This window comes from Urocitellus parryii, chromosome 5, assembly GCF_045843805.1.
Source record: "Urocitellus parryii isolate mUroPar1 chromosome 5, mUroPar1.hap1, whole genome shotgun sequence".
Classification (NCBI taxonomy): domain Eukaryota; kingdom Metazoa; phylum Chordata; class Mammalia; order Rodentia; family Sciuridae; genus Urocitellus; species Urocitellus parryii.
This window is the reverse complement of record NC_135535.1, coordinates 9,067,233-9,086,501: the sequence shown is the minus strand read 5'-3', so window position 1 is coordinate 9,086,501 and position 19,269 is coordinate 9,067,233. Positions and strand designations below refer to the sequence as shown.

The 19,269-nt window shown below is 62.3% G+C and overlaps 1 protein-coding gene across 1 annotated transcript in view; it reads left to right on the top strand.

Moving 5' to 3' along the window:
* The window catches only part of Cacna1i (calcium voltage-gated channel subunit alpha1 I), a 79,087-nt gene that overhangs the window by 11,793 nt on the left and 48,025 nt on the right, over positions 1-19,269 (top strand). The window contains exons 2-4 of the mRNA XM_026405913.2: positions 4,739-4,851; positions 5,249-5,382; positions 17,708-17,805. Of these exons, the coding sequence (XP_026261698.2) occupies positions 4,739-4,851; positions 5,249-5,382; positions 17,708-17,805 (345 nt within the window). The remainder of the gene's footprint in view (positions 1-4,738; positions 4,852-5,248; positions 5,383-17,707; positions 17,806-19,269) is intronic.

Genomic DNA, 19,269 nt, shown 5'->3' with positions numbered 1-19,269 from the left:
CTGGCTCGGCCCCGGGAGGCGCCGGTGGGTGAGAAGAGAAGCAGACGTCCCTCTGGCCCTCGGCAGCCGAGGGTCGGGCCTTCCCAGGCGCTGAGCCCATGGTACGAGGTCAGAAACGCACTCGGGGGCCAGTGAGGGCCCTGCTGACCCTGCCGACCGCGTGCCACCTGCCTGGCCCCTGTGGGTCAGTGGTGGCAGAGGGTGGTGGTCGCCACGTCCTGGTTGCCTTGTCTGTAAAGTAGTGTCTGCCAGTCGGGGAAACTTTGTCCCAGGCCAACCTGCTCCGTCTCAGGCACGAATTGTTTGACTGATTCTTTTTTTTAATTTTTTCGTACCAGGGATTGAACTCAGGGGCCCTGGACCACTGAGCCACATCCCCAGCTCTTTTATTTTTCATTTTGAGACAGGTCTCACTACGTTGCTTAGGGCCTTGCTAAGTTATTGAGGCTGGCCTTGAACTTGCAATCCTCCTGCCTCAGCCTCCCGAGCCACCTGTGATTAACAGGCGTGCACCACTGCTCCTGGCTTTATTTATTTATTTTTAAAGCAGGAGAGCCCTGGCCCTGGGACCCGAGTGTGCATAGCACTCCCTGTGTGCTGGGGCCTCTGGCCCCTTGTAGCCTGTGCTTTCTGTTGGGTTTAAATGAGATAGTGTGTGGGGTTTGATGGGAAGCCCCTAGCAAACCAGCCCCCAGGGCACTTAAGACATGTTTGCGATTGTTACCATTGTTACCGTTGTTAGCCCGGTGCCCGGCACACAGCAGGCACTCAATATATACCCTGCTCTGGTCTAGGCCCCAGTTCTTATGCCTTAGGGAGGCACGATGGTGGTGCTGGGAGGTGGGTGAGTGTCCAGGCCTCTGGGTCCCGCTGGCCGCTGGTGTGATTTGGTGCCCAGAGGGCCTGGCGGCTCCACGGACCCTGGGGCTGTTTTCTCCGGAGGCTCAAGGCTCGGGCACCTGGGGTGGCTTTTCCTGCCAAGGAAACCGTATTGATCGGCTGCCATTGATCTGCTCCTCCATCTGGGCTCCTCCAAGGCCGCCTGTCGGGGAGCTAATCAGCCCGAGGGACTGCACGCGGCAGCTCCGAGAGGCGGCCTGGACACGGGGCCTGGACACGCGGGCCTCACGGGGTCGGCCCCCTGGAGGGAGAGGGTGGCGATGGTCACTTCGGCCTCTCTGCCCACTCCCTGTCTTCAGAGTCCCCAGGGTTGGACCTCAGGGTCCCTGCTGTGTGGCATGGGTGCCACTGACGGGAACGAGGCCCTGGGCGTGACGTAGCGGGTGGTCGGACTCCAGGTGGACAGCCTCAGACTCCAGGCAGGGCCTTTGGGCCTCGCCACCAGAGGCCCTGGGCACCATTGAGGACTCCTGCCCCGTGGAGCCGGTTCTCGGCTGCTCGGTTACCCAGACCCTTCCCGCCCTCTCGGGCCCCAGCCTCCTTTGCTTGGTCCTGGAACTCTGCCCCTGGCCTGCGGGCGGGCGCTCACTCCTCAGGGCTGAGGATTAACAGTGGGAGCGGCAGGCCCTGGGCCGGGCGGGAGCCCTGGACTCCCCTGACAGCCTCCACCCCTCTCTGGGCCAGGCGGGAGCCCTGGACTCCCCTGACAGCCTCCACCTCTTGCTGGGCCAGGCCAGAGCCCTGGACTCCCCTGACAGCCTCCACCCCTCTCTGGGCCAGGCCAGAGCCCTGGACTCCCCTGACAGCCTCCACCCCTCTCTGGGCCAGGCCAGAGCCCTGGACTCCCCTGACAGCCTCCACCTCTTGCTGGGCCAGGCCAGAGCCCTGGACTCCCCTGACAGCCTCCACCCCTCTCTGGGCCAGGCCAGAGCCCTGGACTCCCCTGACAGCCTCCACCCCTCTCTGGGCCAGGCCAGAGCCCTGGACTCCCCTGACAGCCTCCACCTCTCGCTGGGCCAGGCCAGAGCCCTGGACTCCCCTGACAGCCTCCACCCCTCTCTGGGCCAGGCTGGAACCCTGGACTCCCCTGACAGCCTCCACCTCTTGCTGCTTGGTTTGGTTCCTCCTCCAGGAGGGCCGCCGCCTTTGATCTGCAGCCCTTGGGGTGTGGGGGTGCGTGGCGGGAGCTGCGGGCAGTGAGGCCGGCTCTGCCTGACTCCCGGCCAGGACCCAGGCTCTGCCACCTGGGATGCCCTGAGTGCCTGGGGAGGGGCCGGGCCACCCACCCCCGCCCCCTGCATCTGCAGCCGAGGCCTCCTCTCCGGCCCGGGACCCAGCGCAGGGCGAGTTGGACAAGCAGCCGGGCAGCTCTGCGTGGTGGCCACAGGCTTGAGTGACCGTCTGGGCTGCTGTGTGACCTTGATCAAGTCACACCAGACCTCCAGGCCCGATTCCTCATCTGTCCCCAGTGAATTGTGGTGGCAGCTAAGGTCACGTCCCGGGGTGCCCGGCGCGTGGTTGTCGTGGTTACTGAGGGGCCTGGCGGGTGGGGCGCTCCAGCTCAGGCGGGGCAGAGGGGCCAGGGATGGGGTTAGGGTTGGGGGCGAGTGGGAGTCGCTGCGGCGGGACAGTGTGCGGAGGGCCAGGGACGGCGAGGCACTAGGGCTGCCCGGCGGGAGAGATGGGCCCGGAGGCGCCCATGAGGTCAGAGCCCCGGGCGTCGGGCCAAGGGGGGCGACGGGCCGCGGACGGGATCTGTGGGGCGAGGTTGGGTCGGGGTGCAGGCGGGTGATGGGGGGCCGCGCTCGGTGGGAGAAGCAGCCTCTGGCTTTGGGCCTCCGCCCCCCTCCTTCCAGTGGTGACTTTGGGCAGGTGGGTCCCCTCTTAGTTTCCTGATTTGTAAGTGGGGCTTATCACAGGACCCTGAGGATCTGATGATGTGACACTGGCAAACGCTCTTTGTGTTGGGGACACAGCAGGTGCTGGGTATTGTGGGGGACACTGGAGGCAGAGACCCAGTGGAGGCCGGAGAGAAGGCTGGTGCCGGGGCCAGGTGAGGCGCTCGGGCCGTGGGGAGGACAAGGCCACATGCCATGGAGGAGAGCCCTGGCCTCGGGGTCCAGCTGGTGACCTGGAGAGGCCCCTGTGAAGTGGCCTGTGACCCTGTAGGGAGGGCTGGACCCCAGGCCCCAGGAGACGCTGCTCAGGAGGACAGAGGCCGGGGACAGGGAGCGCCAGGCGCGGGGCAGAGCCAGGGGAGCGGGCTGGTAATTAGAACGTTTGAACTTCAGAAAGTTAATTAACGAGGAGGCCGCCAGGGAGGCTCAGGCCGAGGGGCCTGGCAGCGGCGGCATTGATTACAGGCTGGGAGGGGGGATGGCAGTGGGTGGGGGGACAGGACGAGCAGGGCAGAGACCCCAAGGGAGGGAGGCGGCAGAAGGCCAAGTCCCAAGGAAACCAGGTCACTCCCCAAGGGACAAGAGGGCTCCCCCACTGGGGCCAGGGTCTGGCTGAGGGTCCGACAGGCTCCACCGGAGTTGGACAGGGGGACGGGGGCTGCTCCTAGATGCCTGTTACTGTCACAGCTGTGAATGCAAAGTCCCTGTCCCCTGGGAGGTGGCTTCTGTCACAGTTGGGTGGTGAGTGCTTGGAGGGAAGGAAAGAGGAAGGGGTGTGGCAGGCACTTGAAGGGGGGTGGGACTTCTCAGAGCAGGTGACATGAGGTTAGAGGGTCGGCCTTGGGGGGTCCTGGACGTCACACCCCCAGTTGGCAGGGACACTGTGTGCAGAGGCCCTGAGGTGCGGCAGGGGACTGTGAGGTCAGAGCACGATGTTTCCGTGTCCTGGGGGTAAGCGCCTCTGGGTTCAGTTCCAGGCTCCCTGGTATTTTTGACCCCTCACCCTCGCTGTGAGGAGGGCCCAGAGCAGCCCCGTGGGCAGTCTTGGGGCCTCAGTGGGAGCCTAAGAGGTCCAGGGATGGTAAGGGGCATGCCTAAGGCCCCAGAGTCCCTCAGTGCCAGGGCTGAAGTCCAATCAGGTCCCCTGGTCCCTTGTCCAGCTGACCACCAAGGTCTTCCTCTGCAGCTCAGTTCTGGGGCAGGAGTCGGGGTTGTGTAGACAGCACGCAGTGGGGTCTGTTGCAGACAAGGAGAGATGTGGCCTCTAAGGGCATCAGGCTTTCTGTTCTGGAAGTTCATCTGTGAGTTTGACTGCAGTCATTCATGCAGTCTGTGGCTTAAGTCCATTTTACCTTGAGTTACCCTTTTTCAACTAGGACTCGGTCAAGACAGGAGAGTCCAGGTTGGGAGACTGAGATCTGAGCCGTCTCCTCTGTGTCATGACAGATGGGGGATCGTAAAGACACAGGCCCTGAGGTCCCTCTGAGCTTCTGTGACTAGGTGGTTTGAGAGTGGTGGGACTGGACACAGTGGGCTGTGGGTAAGGTGGAGCAGGGGTTGGGGTGGGCAGAGCTGGGGCCCCCAGGCCCTGTCCCCTCTGGGGGCTCAGTGGAGAGAGGGTCTCTAGGTGCTGTTGGCTTGGTGCAGGGGTGGGCATCCAGCTGGTCTGGGCTCAGGGCAGACCAGGGGGGTCAGGGAGGGGATGAGGCCAGAGTGCGGAAGCTGGCCTCAGTCTTGCCCCCACCTCTGGGGAGCCCTCCCTTCCTGAGCTGGGGAGCCCCGGGGTGAGGCGGGCAGGGGCCCCTGCAGGGCAGCGGGGTGGTGCTCGGGCCGCGGTGGGGCAGACCACGAGTGATGGGCACAGGCGGGTGGATGGGCCGCAGCACGCGGGCGCAGCTCTGCCGAGGCTGCCCCCCGACCTTGACCTTGACTGCTGTGTGCGTGGTTCGAGTGCGTGAGCATGCTGGTGATCCTGCTCAACTGCGTGACCCTCGGCATGTACCAGCCCTGCGACGACATGGACTGCCTGTCGGACCGCTGCAAGATCCTGCAGGTGAGCCTGGCTGCCCGGCCCTGCCCTCCTCCGTGTTAGCTGCCTCCCCTGCAAAACAGGCCGCTGGGGGCCATCGCGGGGCTGGACCAGAAGGTGCACGGCCAGTGTCTACCCAGCGCTTGGCAATTTTGGGGAGAATATGGGAGAGACCCTTGCCCTGCCCCCCAACCCTCCCTCGTCATCACCCCAGGCCAAGGGGACCAAGGATGGGCTGTGTGACCTTGGGCAAGTCCACTCCCCTCTCTGGGCCTCCTGTCTGGGGGATGACTCCACTGGGCCAGGGCGGTTCCTGTGCGAGGAGTCCCCAGGGGTCCCCGACCCACACCTCGTCCCCACCCCAGCCCTGCAGCCTGGCTCTGAAGCCCACCCTGTCCTTGGTGTCCTCCTCCTGCCACAGGTCTTTGATGACTTCATCTTCATCTTCTTCGCCATGGAGATGGTGCTCAAGATGGTGGCCCTGGGCATTTTCGGCAAGAAGTGCTACCTTGGGGACACCTGGAACCGCCTGGATTTCTTCATCGTCATGGCAGGGTAGGTCGTGAGCAGGGCAGCCAGGGGTCACTCGGACGCGGGGTCACTGAGGTCGCGGTGAGGCTGGGGCCAGGGCCCGGGGCCGGGCTAGAGAGCGGAGCCTCGCTGGCCTGGGTGGGAGGACCTGGGCAGGTCCCATATCCCCCTGCGTCACCTCAGGGACGGGCCTGTCGAAGTCACTTCCCAGCCCCTATTTGCTCCTCTGTGAAATGGGGTAAAGCAGCAGCTGCCAAACGAGCTCCAGTGAGCACCGCCGTTGTCACTGTTGTCACTGTTGTCCTCGTCCTTGTGAGTCTAGGCGGAGGGCAGACTCAGGTGCCATCTGCTCCCAACTCTGGTCACTTCCACCAGGCAGGAGGCAGGGAGTTCGAGGCCAGCCCGGGCCACAGTTAGAGAGGCCAGGTCACAGCGTGGACGGTCCGAGTGTCCCCGAGCCAGCTGGAGCCGTCCTGCTCTGGGGCCTGTCCATCCACAGAAGCACAGAAGCTGGGGGTGCAGAGGGCCTTCCTGGGCCAGATGCTGGGGTGAGGGACAGGCTCCAGCTGCTGTGTCCTCCCACCAGGAAGGGGAGCCCCCGCGGGGGACTCAGGTCGAGTGCTCCCCTGACGAGGGGACGCCCCAGGCTGAAGGACGAGCAGGCCCACCATGCCCAGTCCTGGGTCAGCGTGGCAGCCGTGGGGACAGTGGGGATGGTGGGGACGGTGGGGGCGAGGGGCTGTGGGCGAGCTCACTGCCGCCTCCTGCGCTGCGGGAGGAAGGGCATGGAGGCCCCGCCCACCTGGGACAGGCTCTGGAGGCTGCCTGTCCCTGTCACCCTTGGCCAGCTCCCTGCTGGCTCTCATTTTGGTCTGCCTGGAGGACATCCTGAAGCAGTTCTTAAAGCAACGGGGATTGGAGTGTCGTTTGCAGTCTTGCCTGTCAGCCTGTCCCTCTGGTCCCAAGTGGGAGGGCGGTTTGTGTGTCTGCTCAGTCTCAGTGGGTTTTGTCCCTCGGGTGGGCACACGCCGCCGTGCCGTGGCCACCAGGGCTCAGTGGGTGAGCCGGGGGTGCCGAGCCTCTTTCTTGGAGGATGACGGGCTTCCCCCCCCATGGGGCCCGCAGGGTCCCCGCTCCATCTCGGGGAGTCAGGCCTTTGCTCCTTCAGCTCAGAACAAAGTGCCCGCACTTCTCCTTTGGCCATTGCCGGGTTCTCTCCGCTTTCCTTCTCTGATCCCCACCAGCTGGACATGCCCCCTCCGCCTTCTCCCCACCTCTCTGCCATCTTGGGGGATGAGGCCCTTCCTCTTCCCCCGCCGCCCCCAGGGACTCCTCCATGTCACTCCCCAGGAGCCTTCTGTCCCTGGGTTCTGTGTTTCCAGAACAGCTTGTGTCTGTCCCTGTTCTGAGGACGCAACGTCCACCCAGGTCTTCTCTGGGGCCCTCATGAGGCTCCTGCATCCGTCCTGATTCTGGAAGTAGCTTTGTGTCGAAGCATCATTTCCAAAAGTTAAAAGAAATGACCCACCCCCAGGTCTTAGCGTGCACGCCCCTCACAAACGGATTCAGCTCGTTAGGGAGGGAAGCGGCTGGCCGGCCACCCCCAGAAACAGAAAGGCAGACATCACAGAGAACCCGGCCCAGGGCGGGCGGAGAATCAAAGGCAGCTAAGGACCTGCCCGGAGCGAACCGCGACCTGTGGTCACCACCGAGGTCTTTCATGTTGGGCAGGAACCGTGCGTGGGTCTCTGCCGGGTGACAATCTACAAGTGAGCGTGTGACCTCACAGCACTGAGCCCTTTAATTAACAGGAAACAGTGAATCACAGGTATGTTCCCGGGATAATGAAATAGTCCGCAGATGGGTCTGGTGAGGTTCACTCCAAAATGACATCGCAGAGGGACGGCCCTCCCTTCGCCTCCGTCCAGTTGAGGACGGTTTTCCTCACCCCCATCCCCCTCCTGGAAGTCATCTGTGTTGCTGGCTCCACCCTGGATCCCCCACAAGCTCCGCCCCCTGCCCTTGAACTTGAACTTCTCTGCTGTTGCTTCGTGATTCCCTGCTGCCTGCTCCTAAGGCTGGGGTGGGGTCCCCGACTGCAGGGGCCAGGGAGGCTGGGGGGCTGGCTGGCGTTCATATTCTTATTTTATGGCCAGGGCCCTGGGTTTTCGCTCTGCCTCGGTCCCCATAGATGGCGTAGCTGGTCCTGGCTGGCACCGGGCGCAGCAGAGGCTTCTCCTAGAGTCAAGAGCCAGCGTGTGCCTGGGCCTGGGCTGGATACTGGGGACTCAGGCCAACCGAACTACCCCTGTCCCCAGAGGCCTCCTGAGCTCCTGAGCCCAGCATGGGGAGGAGGCAGGAAGGAGTCACACCCGTCACTCCAGGGCCCAGCCCCTGGTCCTGCTCCACCTGTTCCCACGTCCCCAGAGCTGCCCGCCCAGACCCCAAAGTCCTTGGTGCTATAAATGTTCCGTTTCCAGAGTAACAGGCTTGACATCCCAAGGGTGTCCCTCTCTTCCCGCCCCCCCCTCCCCAAATGACTGGCTCCTTCTTTGGGCTATGGCGGGTGACATAGGACTTCTGGGCTGGAACTTTCCTCAGGGGTCACAGGCTCCCCTCCACCCCCAGTGTGACTGCGCAGCAGGTGCCCGGAGGCCAGCCCCTCGCAGTGCACGCTGCCAGTCTCCAGGCAGGAGGGCCAATGTGCTGGAACGTTCCTTCTCTCGCTGAGCTGGAGTTCCTCTTCCTGTGGCTCCCGCCCATGGTGCCTGTCACTCAGGAGGTCAGCGTTTTGCGAGCACTTACTAGGTGCCAGTCTTGAGCTGGGCAGTGGGCACCTGAGGTCACCCTCGGTGACTCAGGGTTGGAAACCAGGTGCAAGGCAGCTCACAGGCAGACGCTGACCTGGCCCTGTGGTGGCAGAGAAGCTTAGAGGGCCACAAGGCGTACAGCAGGACAGAGAGCGAGGAGCCGGAGGTGGCAGGGGGGTGAAGATGGCCTCTCAGGCCCAGGGGCAGCATGCGGCGAGGTCTGAGGAGCGTTGAGGAAGCGCAGGATGTTGGAGGCCAGAGGCGGGTGGCTGCAGGGAGGGGTGTCATTGAGGGCTCCTGCTGTCCTTCAGAAGTTGAAGGTGGTTCCTGTGCCCCCCCCCAGTCCTCCCTTCAGATGAAGTGTCCCCAGCTCTCCCACCACCTGCCCAAGGTCAGCCTCCCAGAGGCCTCTCCTGCTGGCCGGGCCTCAGGGTCTCGGCCCCTGGCTGGGGAGCAGCACCCCCACCTCCCAGGGCAGTGGCCCCTCCTGGGATGGAGACAGTGGGCTTCCCCGCCCCAGAGATTGTAGGACTGTGGTGACGTGTGGGTGGCCGTGCCCCTGTCCCCTCCGTGCCAGGTCTCTCCCACCCTGGGACTAAAAGCAGGTGATTTTTTAAAAAATATATTTTTTAAAGCTTTTTTTATACCTTTATTTTATTCATTTATTTTTTTATGTGGTGCTGAGGGTCGAACCCAGGGTCTCGCACGTACAAGGCGAGCGCTCTACCGCTGAGCCCCAGCCCCAGCCCCAGCCCCAAGCAGGTGATCTTTAAAAAACCTGAAAGCGAACTTTGCATCTGTGGCTGTTACTTCAATCTCACGATGACCTCCAGAGCCCCCCGTCCAGCCCAGGACAGCGAGCCCCGGACTCCTCGCCCTCACCCAGGGCACGGCAGAGCCCCGAGCTCACTGCTCTTCAGGGGTAGCTGCACCCCTTGCTGGTTCAGCCTTCAGCTGCACTTCCCTGCCTTGTTACACTCGTAGATCATGAAATATTCAGTCGCCTTCTTGTTGAACTTGAGATACTCTCTGTCTACATGCCTCCCCTGGTGCATCATGCTGGCCATTCTTCCTCCTCTCCTACCAAAAACATGACACGGGCCAGGTGTGGTGGCTCACATTTGTAATCCCAGTGTCTCTGGAGGCTGAGGCAGGAGGATGGCAAGTTTGAGGCCAGCCTCAGCAACTTAGCAAGACCCTTAACAACTTAGTGAAACTGTGTCTCAAAAAAAATAAGAAGGGCTGGGGATGTGGCTCTGTGGTCAAGCAACCCTGGGTTTGATCCCCAGTACAAACAACCACAAAATAAAAACAAACAAACAAAGAAAGCTGAAAACCAAAACCCAAAGCCAAAATGTGGCCTGGCCTCTGCAGCCGTGGGTGACGTCCACAGCGAGGTCTTGTTTGACCCTCCCGTTAGCCCTCCGTCAGGAGGGCTGGGTGCTGACTTCTGGGAACCGCAGGGAGGGAAAGGCGGGTGGGGAGGGCTCATCTCTGCCTCTGTGTCCAGGGTCTGAGTAACCCTCACCGGCCAGCACTCTGTGAGCGGCCCAGCGGGGCCTCCTGTGGCCGTGAGTAATGTTAATGAAGACGACAGTGACATCAGTCGCTCAGTTCTGCTCTGGAGGCATCTTCTCCGCCTCCCAGCCTGACCCTGACAGGCTGGTGGGAAGCAGAAAGTCAATAAGAATCATTCTCCAGCCCCCGACTAGAGCTTTCTGAAAAGATCAGGCAGGCGTGTCCCCTCCGTCCCCTCTGCGGCTGCTGCTGAGAGTTCCCTTTGTCCAGAGTGTCCATCAGTGGGACTTTAAAAAGCAAAGGAAATGGAATCCTCTTAGGCATTGTCCAGGGGTGTGACTAAGACGAAGCACATCCCCTGTTTGCTGAGTGCTCTCGGGCGAGGCCCTGCACCATCCTTGGATGGCAGATGGGCTCTGTGAGGGAGGGGCTGTGGCACCTGACAGGGAGTGTCTGGCCCAAGGGCACAGACTGGTAAGGGGCAGAGCTAGGCGATGAGCCTGGGGAGCTGGGCTCCGCTGTGGGATGGGTCCTGGGACGTGTAATTTCCTGGGAGCGTCCGTCAGGGATGCGTTTGGCTGCAAGTAATAGACGACCCGACGCTCAAGCAAATCCTGTTACTTTTCTGACACAGCTCCAAGTGCTGGGGTTGGCGGTTATTGGCATCGCTCAGTGATGTGGGGCCTGACATCCAGCCCTCTCTTTCAGGGTCACAAGGCAGTGGCTGAAACCATGGGTGTCAGGTCTGAGTTGGAGGCAGGGAGAGAGTCAGGGCTACGCCAGCCGGGCCTGTCCACTTGGATCAGGAAAAACATTTTCCTTCCCGGAGCCCCCCACCCCCGCTCCCAGCACACTTGGCCAGAACTGGGTCTCATGGCCATCCGGAGCTGCAGGGAGCTGGGCAAGCAGGACGCATCACCGGACTTGGCTACTGTTCCCTGGGGTCGGGCCAGATGGGAGGAGGGGACAAGGCACAACTCCCAGCATCCACGTGCCTCTCCAGGCCCCGGTTTCTTCACGCCCCCTCTGGTCAGCCGAGCTGCTGGAGCTCTGCGGGGCTGGCCGGGCAGGGCCAGTGCTCTGCTGAGAAATCTAAGGCCAGATACCAATGAATGCAAGCTTTACGGAGGCCGGTCGTGGTCAAGGGTAAGAGGGTCCTCATGGGCTGTTTCCAGAAGCTTCTGGTGCTGGCCCACCCCCATTGTGGCTCTGTGTGCCCTACCCATGGGTCTGGGAAGCACCCAGGTGTCAAAGGCACAGGTACCCTGCTGATCTTTCCCGGATTTCACAGCCACGCCTACCCTGGGGGGGTGCTGAGGCTGACTATGGTCTTGGGGTCCCAGGGCCTAGCCCAGGTCCAGGAGGATGGGGCAGCTCCAGGCCACGTTGGTTTCCTACCTGTCAGTTGTGTCTGGGATTGAACAGTGGCAGGTGACCCAACCCGGCCGTTGTTGTTAGGCTGAGCTGCGTTGGGTGGGCGTGGACCTTAGAAGGTTCCAGTGGGAATCTGAGTGCGAGTGTTTTCTCATTTGCATAGAGGGCAAGGCTGGAGAGGGTGATGGTCACTGTGCAGGCCCGTTTCCATGGAAACAGGATGGAAGCCACCGTGGGGGATGCAGGAGAAAGTCACAAAGTCTCTGGCTTCAGGACCGGCTTGCTCCAGAATCCTGAAGGGTGTGCCAACCCTGCGCCCCCTCCCACCTCTGTGCCTGTCCCATGCTGACTGCCACTGCTGCAGCTTCTTCCTCCAAGGCAGGGGCAGGGCAGGTGGCCCTGGGCTCACAGCCTACTCCCCGTGGTTCAGAAAGACACTTTCCATTTCCCAGCCATTCCCAGGGGCCTGGAACCGCGCCTCCTTGGCGCCCATCGAGGGCCTGGCACGTGCTCATCCCTGAGCCAATCAGGTTGGGCTGGGGTGCAGATGAGCTCTGATTGGCCAGGCTTAGGTCAAGGCCCATCTCCCACAGGGTGTGAGGTCAGCCCCACCCATGCCAGGTGGCCTGAGAGCCAGGAGGGGAGCTGGGAAATCCCAGGCCCGGTCCCTGCCCAGGGCAGAAGGGGGGCGCGGTGCTTGCCTGGTTTAGCAGGAGCTGACTTGACTGGCCGGGCTGGGTTTTCTGTAGCCATGGGAGCAGGACAGTCTCATGACCCCTAGTGGCCAGGGTCGTTAAACCCACTTTGCCAATGAAGTAGAGGCTCACAGAGGTTAGTAGCCTGCCTCGGGTCACCCAGCCCATTTGGGCCAGATCTGGGATTCCAGTTGGTCAGCCTCTGAGGACATAGGAAACCTCACCAAATCTCAGACAGTGGTGAGGAAAGTCCCCAGGCTGTGAGAGAGCCTCAGGGGCCCCCACCCTGCTGTTGGATTCCCAGAGGGTGAGCCCACCTGCTATGGTTGGGGGGGGGGGCTGAGGCTAACTTCCACGGAGCCACGCATCATGGGGCTTACTGGAGACATGCATAAAAAAATTCACTGTTTATATGAAGTTCAGATTTAACTGGGCAGCTCCACTCAGAGCTAAGTTACTGGAGTGTAGCACTTGCAGAGGCTTGGGGGGAGGTCCAGGTTCTCCTGCCCCTGGGGTTCCTAGCGGAGTGGCTCCCTGAGATCTGTGGCCAGCTGAAGGCTCTCTTCCATGTGCTCTCTCGACTCTGAACCTGCTCTAACTTGGTTTCAGAACAAGAGTTTCTTTATCAGTCAAGAGAACTTAATAACCTCTGAACTGGTCACACAGGATTCGAGTGGGTGTATGAGTGTGCTAGTCCATTCATGCTGCTATAACAAAATACCGTAAACCGGGTGGCTTATAGACAGCAGAAATGTATTTCTCACAGTTCTGGAGCCTAAGAAGTCCAGGGTCAAGGTGCAGGCGAGTTTGGTGTCCAGTGAGGGCCCACTGCCTCACAGACACCTCTTCTTGCTGAGTCTCACAGGAGGAACTGGCAAACCAGCTTCCTTTGGCTGCCATTGTCACTCATGAAGCCCCCGCTGTCTAAGGTCATGCCCTTGGGGGTCAGGATTGCAACATATGAGTTTGGGTGAGACGGCCCCTGTGAATGCTCAGGTGCTGGTCAAGGTCAAGGGGTGGGGCCTACTCCCTAATTCCCTTCATCGTGTCCTTCCTTCCTCTCTGCACTGAGCACCTACTATGTGCTGGCTGCCAAGATGCCATCCCAGGCCGTGGTCTAGTTGTCAGCCGGCACAGGTCTGAGTCATCGCCTCCTGACAGATGATCCGCAGTTTCCAGGCCCTCAGCTCTCCCTCAGCTACCGCTTCAGTGACATCTTAAGAAAGCCCCCGTGGGCCCTTGGAAAATAGAGGAAGCACCCTATTTTTATCGGCAACACACAGAAATCCTCCCCGGGGAGGGGAGGGGGTTTTTCCTGGAAAGATGTTGGATCTCAGTCATCTCCTGTCGCTGCTGTCAGAGCCGAGATTTTTTTTTTTTTTTTTGCTGATCTTGTCCTCAAGTTATTTGACAAGCTCACACGGGGACGCTCCCTGGGCTCAGCGCTGGGGACACAGCTGGAACTCTGAGGTGTCCCAAGGAACAGGGACGTGTGCAGAACACACCTTGGCGCCCAGGTGCCCCAGCAGAGGCACAGAGGGACCCAAGGCAGAGCTCAGTTGTGCCAGGGGGCAGGGTCTGGAGCGCCCAGGGAGAGGGGCCGGCGACTGTGGAGTCTCTGCCACTGAGACCGCCTGGTGTCCCTGGAATGCAGGGCAAGGGGTGGGCAGTGCTGGGACGAGGTCAGAATCCTGCCTGGGCTTTCCTCAGCAGGTGGTGGGACCCGAGAGGCCTTGAGCAGTGGTCTGTGGGCAAGTGTGGGCTGTGCGACACACCCGACTTCGTTTGCTAACGCACACTCTTGCTCTCCTCGTGCTGGGCTGTGGAGTGACTTGCCCAGGGTCACAGGTGTACCAGCAGCCAGCTGGGATCGGAGCCAGCTCCGGGCCCTAACCACTGGACGGCACTGCCTCCAGGACCAGGACTGTTCTGGGTGCTGCTGTGTGTTGTGCTTCCCCCACTTCACCCCCTATCAGCCCTGGGGGTGCTCGTGAGCCAGAAGGCAGCGGGCCTGCTCCTGGGCTGATGAGGGAGCAGATCACACAGGGACCCAGGTTCCCCACCTCCCCACCTGGGCTCTTTCTGAGCCTCAGTTTCCTCACCTGCAGTGGAGGCCACCGTTGGACTGTGGGGGGACTGCCCAAGGCCGGGCGTGCGGAACGCCTGCCAGATAGTGAGTGCTCGGGAAACCTCCTAAACCCGCCAGAACCGAGCTGCAAGGGATAGAAACCTGGGCTCCAAGAGACCCTGGCTCCCATATCTGGGCCGAGCTGGGTGGGGGTGGGGGTGGGGCTGCTGGCCAAGTGGTTAGGGCTCCTCCTCAGACTTCCGTTGTGCTGGGACACGGCTCAGGCTCTCACCGAGACCAGGCAGCCCTCGGAGCCCCCCAGCTCCCGCGGGTGGCGTGTCAGGTAGGGCGCCTCTTCCTGAGGCCTCCCCTCCAGGGCTGGGCTGCTCTCAGGGCCCACCTGGGGCCACCTGCCCATCCTGGGCCCGTCCTGGTGGCGGGACCAGAGGGATGTCATCTGCTGGTCACTGGGCCTCCTGGGAGCCAGGGCTGGGGACCCCAGCAGGGCTACACCCTCCGTGACAGCCACTCTTCCCCTGGGTGACTTCAGGACAGAAGTGCTCACTTTAAGGCAAAATTACTTACCTAATTAGGCGCCAGGGAACTGGCAGGAGGTGGTGGGGGTTTTGTTGATTTTTTTTCCTAGACTTTTAGCACCGAGGCTGCGTGATAAAGTAACTGTGTGATTAGGGATTAGTTTCTCACTCCCGAAGCTGATGTCTTCTCAGGGCCCGAGGGGAGTCAGCCTGCTGGTTACTCACCCGGGTGGCCCTTCCTCCCCTGGTCTCTCTGGAGTAGGGGTGGGACCCAGCGCTCGAGGTGCTCCTACTGTCCTCAGGACACTGTGGGGGAGAGGAGTGCTCCCCCCCACCCCTGTGGCCTTTGCAAAACATGGGAGGTGTTATTTGTGCCGGATGAACTGATTCCCTGAGGGCCTACTGGGTGCCCGGCACCAGGTGATCCTGGGGTGGACAGGTCTGCCGGTGGCAGACATGCAGGGAGCCCAGGGGCAGCTGTTCCATGTCCCCTCACCCCATGCCCCAGAAGGGTGCCCACCTCCTGCCTCCGTCTTGAGGACTTTCTCCAGCTCTATTGGAGCTGTCCCCTGTCCTGTCCCTCCAGCCAGTGGATGTGGCCCTAGCCTCTGCCTCCAAGGCTCCTGGACTGGATGGTGCTGGGATGCTCACACCCTGGTGACCTGCTCATGGTTGTTCCCCCTCCCCCATGGAGGAGGCAGCCCTGGAGAGGTTGGGGACCAGGGGAAAGGCCCTGTCCCTTGGATGGGGCGGGAGGAGGCTGTGGGGGATGCTTGGCGGGGCCACTCCGTAGCTCCAGGGCTTCCCCCCACCTGTGCAGACTCCGGCCTTGGGCGTCTCCAGTGCCCTCCTAAAGGGTGACTGCTTCAGTTCCCCTTGGGGGTGGGGGTGATGCAGGGGGTTGCCCAGACTGTGGCCAAGAGCTCCTGAGTCTCATGAGCGCCCCTAGGTTTCCTCCAAGTGTGAGTTCAGACCCCAAAGTTAAAACTGGGCAGTTGACCTCAGGAGCTGAGGGCCAGGGTCTTCTCACTGTCCCTCGATTTGGAGAAGCTGGGAAAGCCAGAGAACAGGAGTTCTCAGAGAGGCCTGAATGGCGCCGGGCCTCCTAGTCCCTCACCTGCCTGGGACCCGGAGTGGTCTGCAGCTGAGTTTAACTGACCGTCCACTGTCCCAGGCCTGTGGGGCGGACATGCGCAGGAGTCCTGGTTGCCTGGGTAGAGTCTGGCTGTGTTGTAGCCGGGGCCCCTTCCTGGTCCAGGTGGCCTGGTGTGACCCAGGCAGGGCCTAGCAGAGAAGAGCGCCCAGCAGGTCGTCCTGACAGGCACTTGCTTTTCAATCCACCACCCCTGACCAAGCCTCCAGGTGTTTTTTCCTAAGATTTCGTGGGGCAGGGAGCAAGCCCAGGACTGCGCAGGTGTGCTTCCGAGGCTCTGGGACACAGGACTAGGGGACTTGGCCCTTGGGGTTGGGGAGCCCCTCCCAGCCCCCAGCAAAGTTACACACTGGGCGGGTGACGGTGGGCTGGGCTCCCAGGGCTGTGGCCTCCGGGGAGGGCGGGGAGGGTGGCGGGAGGGGGCCTGGCTACCCGGGCAGGGCGGGGTCCCTGGGCCTAGGAGCGAGGGCCAGGCCGAGTGAGCCCTGTGCGCACCGCGGTCGCCCCCGCAGCGCCGCCACCACACACAGCCCGGCTGCCGGGGAGCGCTCCGCAAAACACGAAAGTGACAGCTCGGCTCGCCCACGTGGGATCCTCGCGCGCCCCGCTCCCCGCACCCCAGGGGTTCGCTGCCCTCCCCCACCGCCAGGCCTCCACCCTGACGCTCTGCCTATCCCTCCCCTCCCCCTTCCTTCTCCATCCTCCCCCTCCATCTCTATCCTCCCCCTCCCTCCTCGCCCTCCCCCCTCCCCTCTCCCTCCTTTTCCTCCCCCTCCATCTCCATCCCCTTCCGCTTCCCCCTCGGGTCCCCCGGCCTCTGGCTCTAGTTCTAGTCTCACTTTTTCAGGTCACTCCCCATCTGATTTGGGCTGGAGTGGGAGTGTGCACGTGCGAGGGTGTGCAGGTGTGTGAGCGCGTGCGCGTGCCATCTCACTCGGCGGGGCCGCGGGGAGGGGGGTGCTGGGGCATCTGGGGAGACGCAGTTCTCCCTTCGTTACTCTCGCAGCCGCAGGAGGGGGCGGCTCCGACAGCCGGCAGGTCTGCCTGCTGACGTGTGGCGGGTGGAGCTGGCGGTGGCCCTGGAGCCCCGGCTGGGTGGGGGAGGGTCCGCCAGCGCCTCCTGGGTACGGGGCTGTCCTTCAGCTGGCGAGGGGCAGGCAGCAGGGGAGGGGTTGCATCTGGTGGAAGCTCTGGGAACTTGGACGTCCCCAGAGGTGGGCCTCCCAGGGGATCTGGGAAGGCTGCTGGGGAGCAGCCCCTTGGTGAGGCTCGGAAGGGCCGGGTGGGGTGGGGACTGGGGCTTCTTCACCTTTGAGTGCCCCTTGCCTGACTGTGTGCACCGAGTGGCCTGGTTCCTCATGGACTTGGGGTAGCATCTGCAGATCTGGGCGTCTGCAGGGACCTGCCAGCAGAGCAAGGTTTCCTGGAGGGGGGGAGGCCCCCAGGTTGGAAGCTCAGTGAGCCCGAGGCTGGGCAGGTCCCCTGGGGACCCACCAAGGGCTGGGGACCCACCAAGGGCAGCAGACCCGCGGTGTCCTGGAGATGCAGCCTGGGCTGCCCCGGGCCCTGAGGCAGGGAGGGAGGGAGGCCCAGACCAGGTGGGCCTCCCTGCTCCAGACACACCCATTCGCCTGGTGACCCAGGGCCCATGGCATCACCTCTTGGCCCCTCTCCTAGGGGGCATGGGGCTTTGGCTGCTGGACGGGGGCTCCCGAGGAGAAGGGGTCCACTTTCCTTACCTCACCCCCATTTTTGGTGTAGCTGTGATGCCCGTCTCCACCTGGCCAGACTGGCCGTCCCTCTGCACCTCGGTCCTCCTCCGAGGTGGGTCTCCAGGAGCCGCCTGCAGGGTGGGGAGTCCACTCAGAGGCAGTTCTAGTGGCAGGGGCTACACAGGTCAGGAGTAGTGCACAGGCCTCCAGGCCAGGGACACCAGGGCCTACGGTGGCTGAGGTCTGTCTCCTCCCGGGCCTCTACTCTCACACCGGCCAGGAGAAGCTGGCACCAGCCCTGTTTGCAGAGGAGACCGAGGCCCAGAGGCACGGCCAGGCTGAGGCACAGCTGGGACTCTGACCCCTCTTCTCACCCCTTCTAGGTGTGGCTGGGTGGGTCGGGTGGCGGGGACCCCTGGGGCCAGGCCCTGGCCCCATCTCTCCTGCGTCCTCCCTCCCTCATCCTCTCCCCTCTCTCTCCAGGATGGTCGAGTACTCGCTGGACCTTCAGAACATCAACCTGTCGGCCATCCGCACCGTGCGTGTCCTCAGGCCCCTCAAAGCCATCAACCGCGTGCCAAGTGAGTGGGCCCTGCCCTGCCTCCCCAGCCCTGGCCCTCCCAGCCAGCTCCTTCATTCACTCAGAGAAGGGTGACCAGCTCCTTCCGGGGCCAGGCCTGAGCCTGCAGTGCCCAGACAGATGGGCCCTGCCTCCTGGGACAGTGTTTGGGCCCAGGGACACCGGAGGGTGGCTCGGATACCTCTGATGTCCCAAAATAACTTGGATTGCACTGTCCTGGGGAGGCTGACTGCTCAGGGACAGGAGGTCCCTTGGGGGTGGTCTCCCAGGCTGTGTGGAAGGAAGCTGCTGAGTTGAGGGGAGCTCTGCCGCCTTTCACTGGGGCAGGATCCCAGCCCCCGACCTGTGCTCACAGACGCGGAGCTTAGACTCCCTCAGGTCCTCACCCAGAGGTCCATCCGGCCACCCACCATCTGTCTGACCATCCTCCCGTCCTTGCATCCCTCCGTCCGTACACCCACCTCACATTAAGAGATACCATCTTGTAACTATGAGTCTTGGTGGCTGTCTGGCATCGCCCTATGGCACCTCCGTGATCTTGGTCCCTTTTTCTTTTTGTGATACTAGGGATTGAACCCACGGTGCTTAACCGCTGAGCTACACCCCAGCCCTTTTTATTTTTTATTTTGAGTCAGGGTCTTGCTAGGTTCCTGAGGCTGGCCTTGAACTTGCCATCCTCCTGCCTCAGCCTCCTGAGTTGCTGGGTTCACAGGTTCGCGCCACCATGCCCTGTGCCTGGTCTTTTCTGAGTCTTACCATCCACCCTGTGAGGGAGGTGGACTGTCCTCCCTTTAGAGATGAAAAAGGGCGGGACTGTGGACCCCCCGCCCCTGGCAGTGTTGCCAGTTGGCAGCTGCCCCAGAGCCAGTTAGGTCCCTGACTCCGCCGCTGCCCTGTGTTAGGCGTGGGCTGGGAATCTGGAGAAGGGGCTCATGGGCCTTTCAGTCCTGCTGGGGAAGGACGGGGACTTCTGTAAGCCCTACCCACGTCCTGTGGTTGAGGCAAGAGGCTGATTCTTCCAGCAACTTGTGTTGAGGCTCAGAGAGCATTAGTGGCTTCCACAAGGTCACACAGCAATTCAGTGTGGGATGGGGATCTCGATGGGCTCTGTCCACCCTGAGCCTGGCTTTTTTCCTGGCTCCGTCTGGATCTTTGCTTCTCTTCCCTGCCTGACCCTCCGTTTCCCCAACTCTCCCTTATCCTCCTCTGGTCAGTGTTGTCCCCCACCTCAGGTGTCTGGGCCTTGGGGCCCGTCCTGCCCCACCTACCCACATCTTTGTCCATCTGTTCCCTGAGGCCCTGGTCTGACTCGAGGCCTGCGGAGCGTGGCGGTCAGCCCAGGCAGGCTGGCGGCAGTGGAGGCCATGCTCCAGGAAGAGCATGTAGAGCAAGGTGACCAGGAGGGGACTGGAGCTGGCTGGGCCTGGAGGTGGCCTGCGGAGAGGAGTGGTTCAGCCACCTCCTG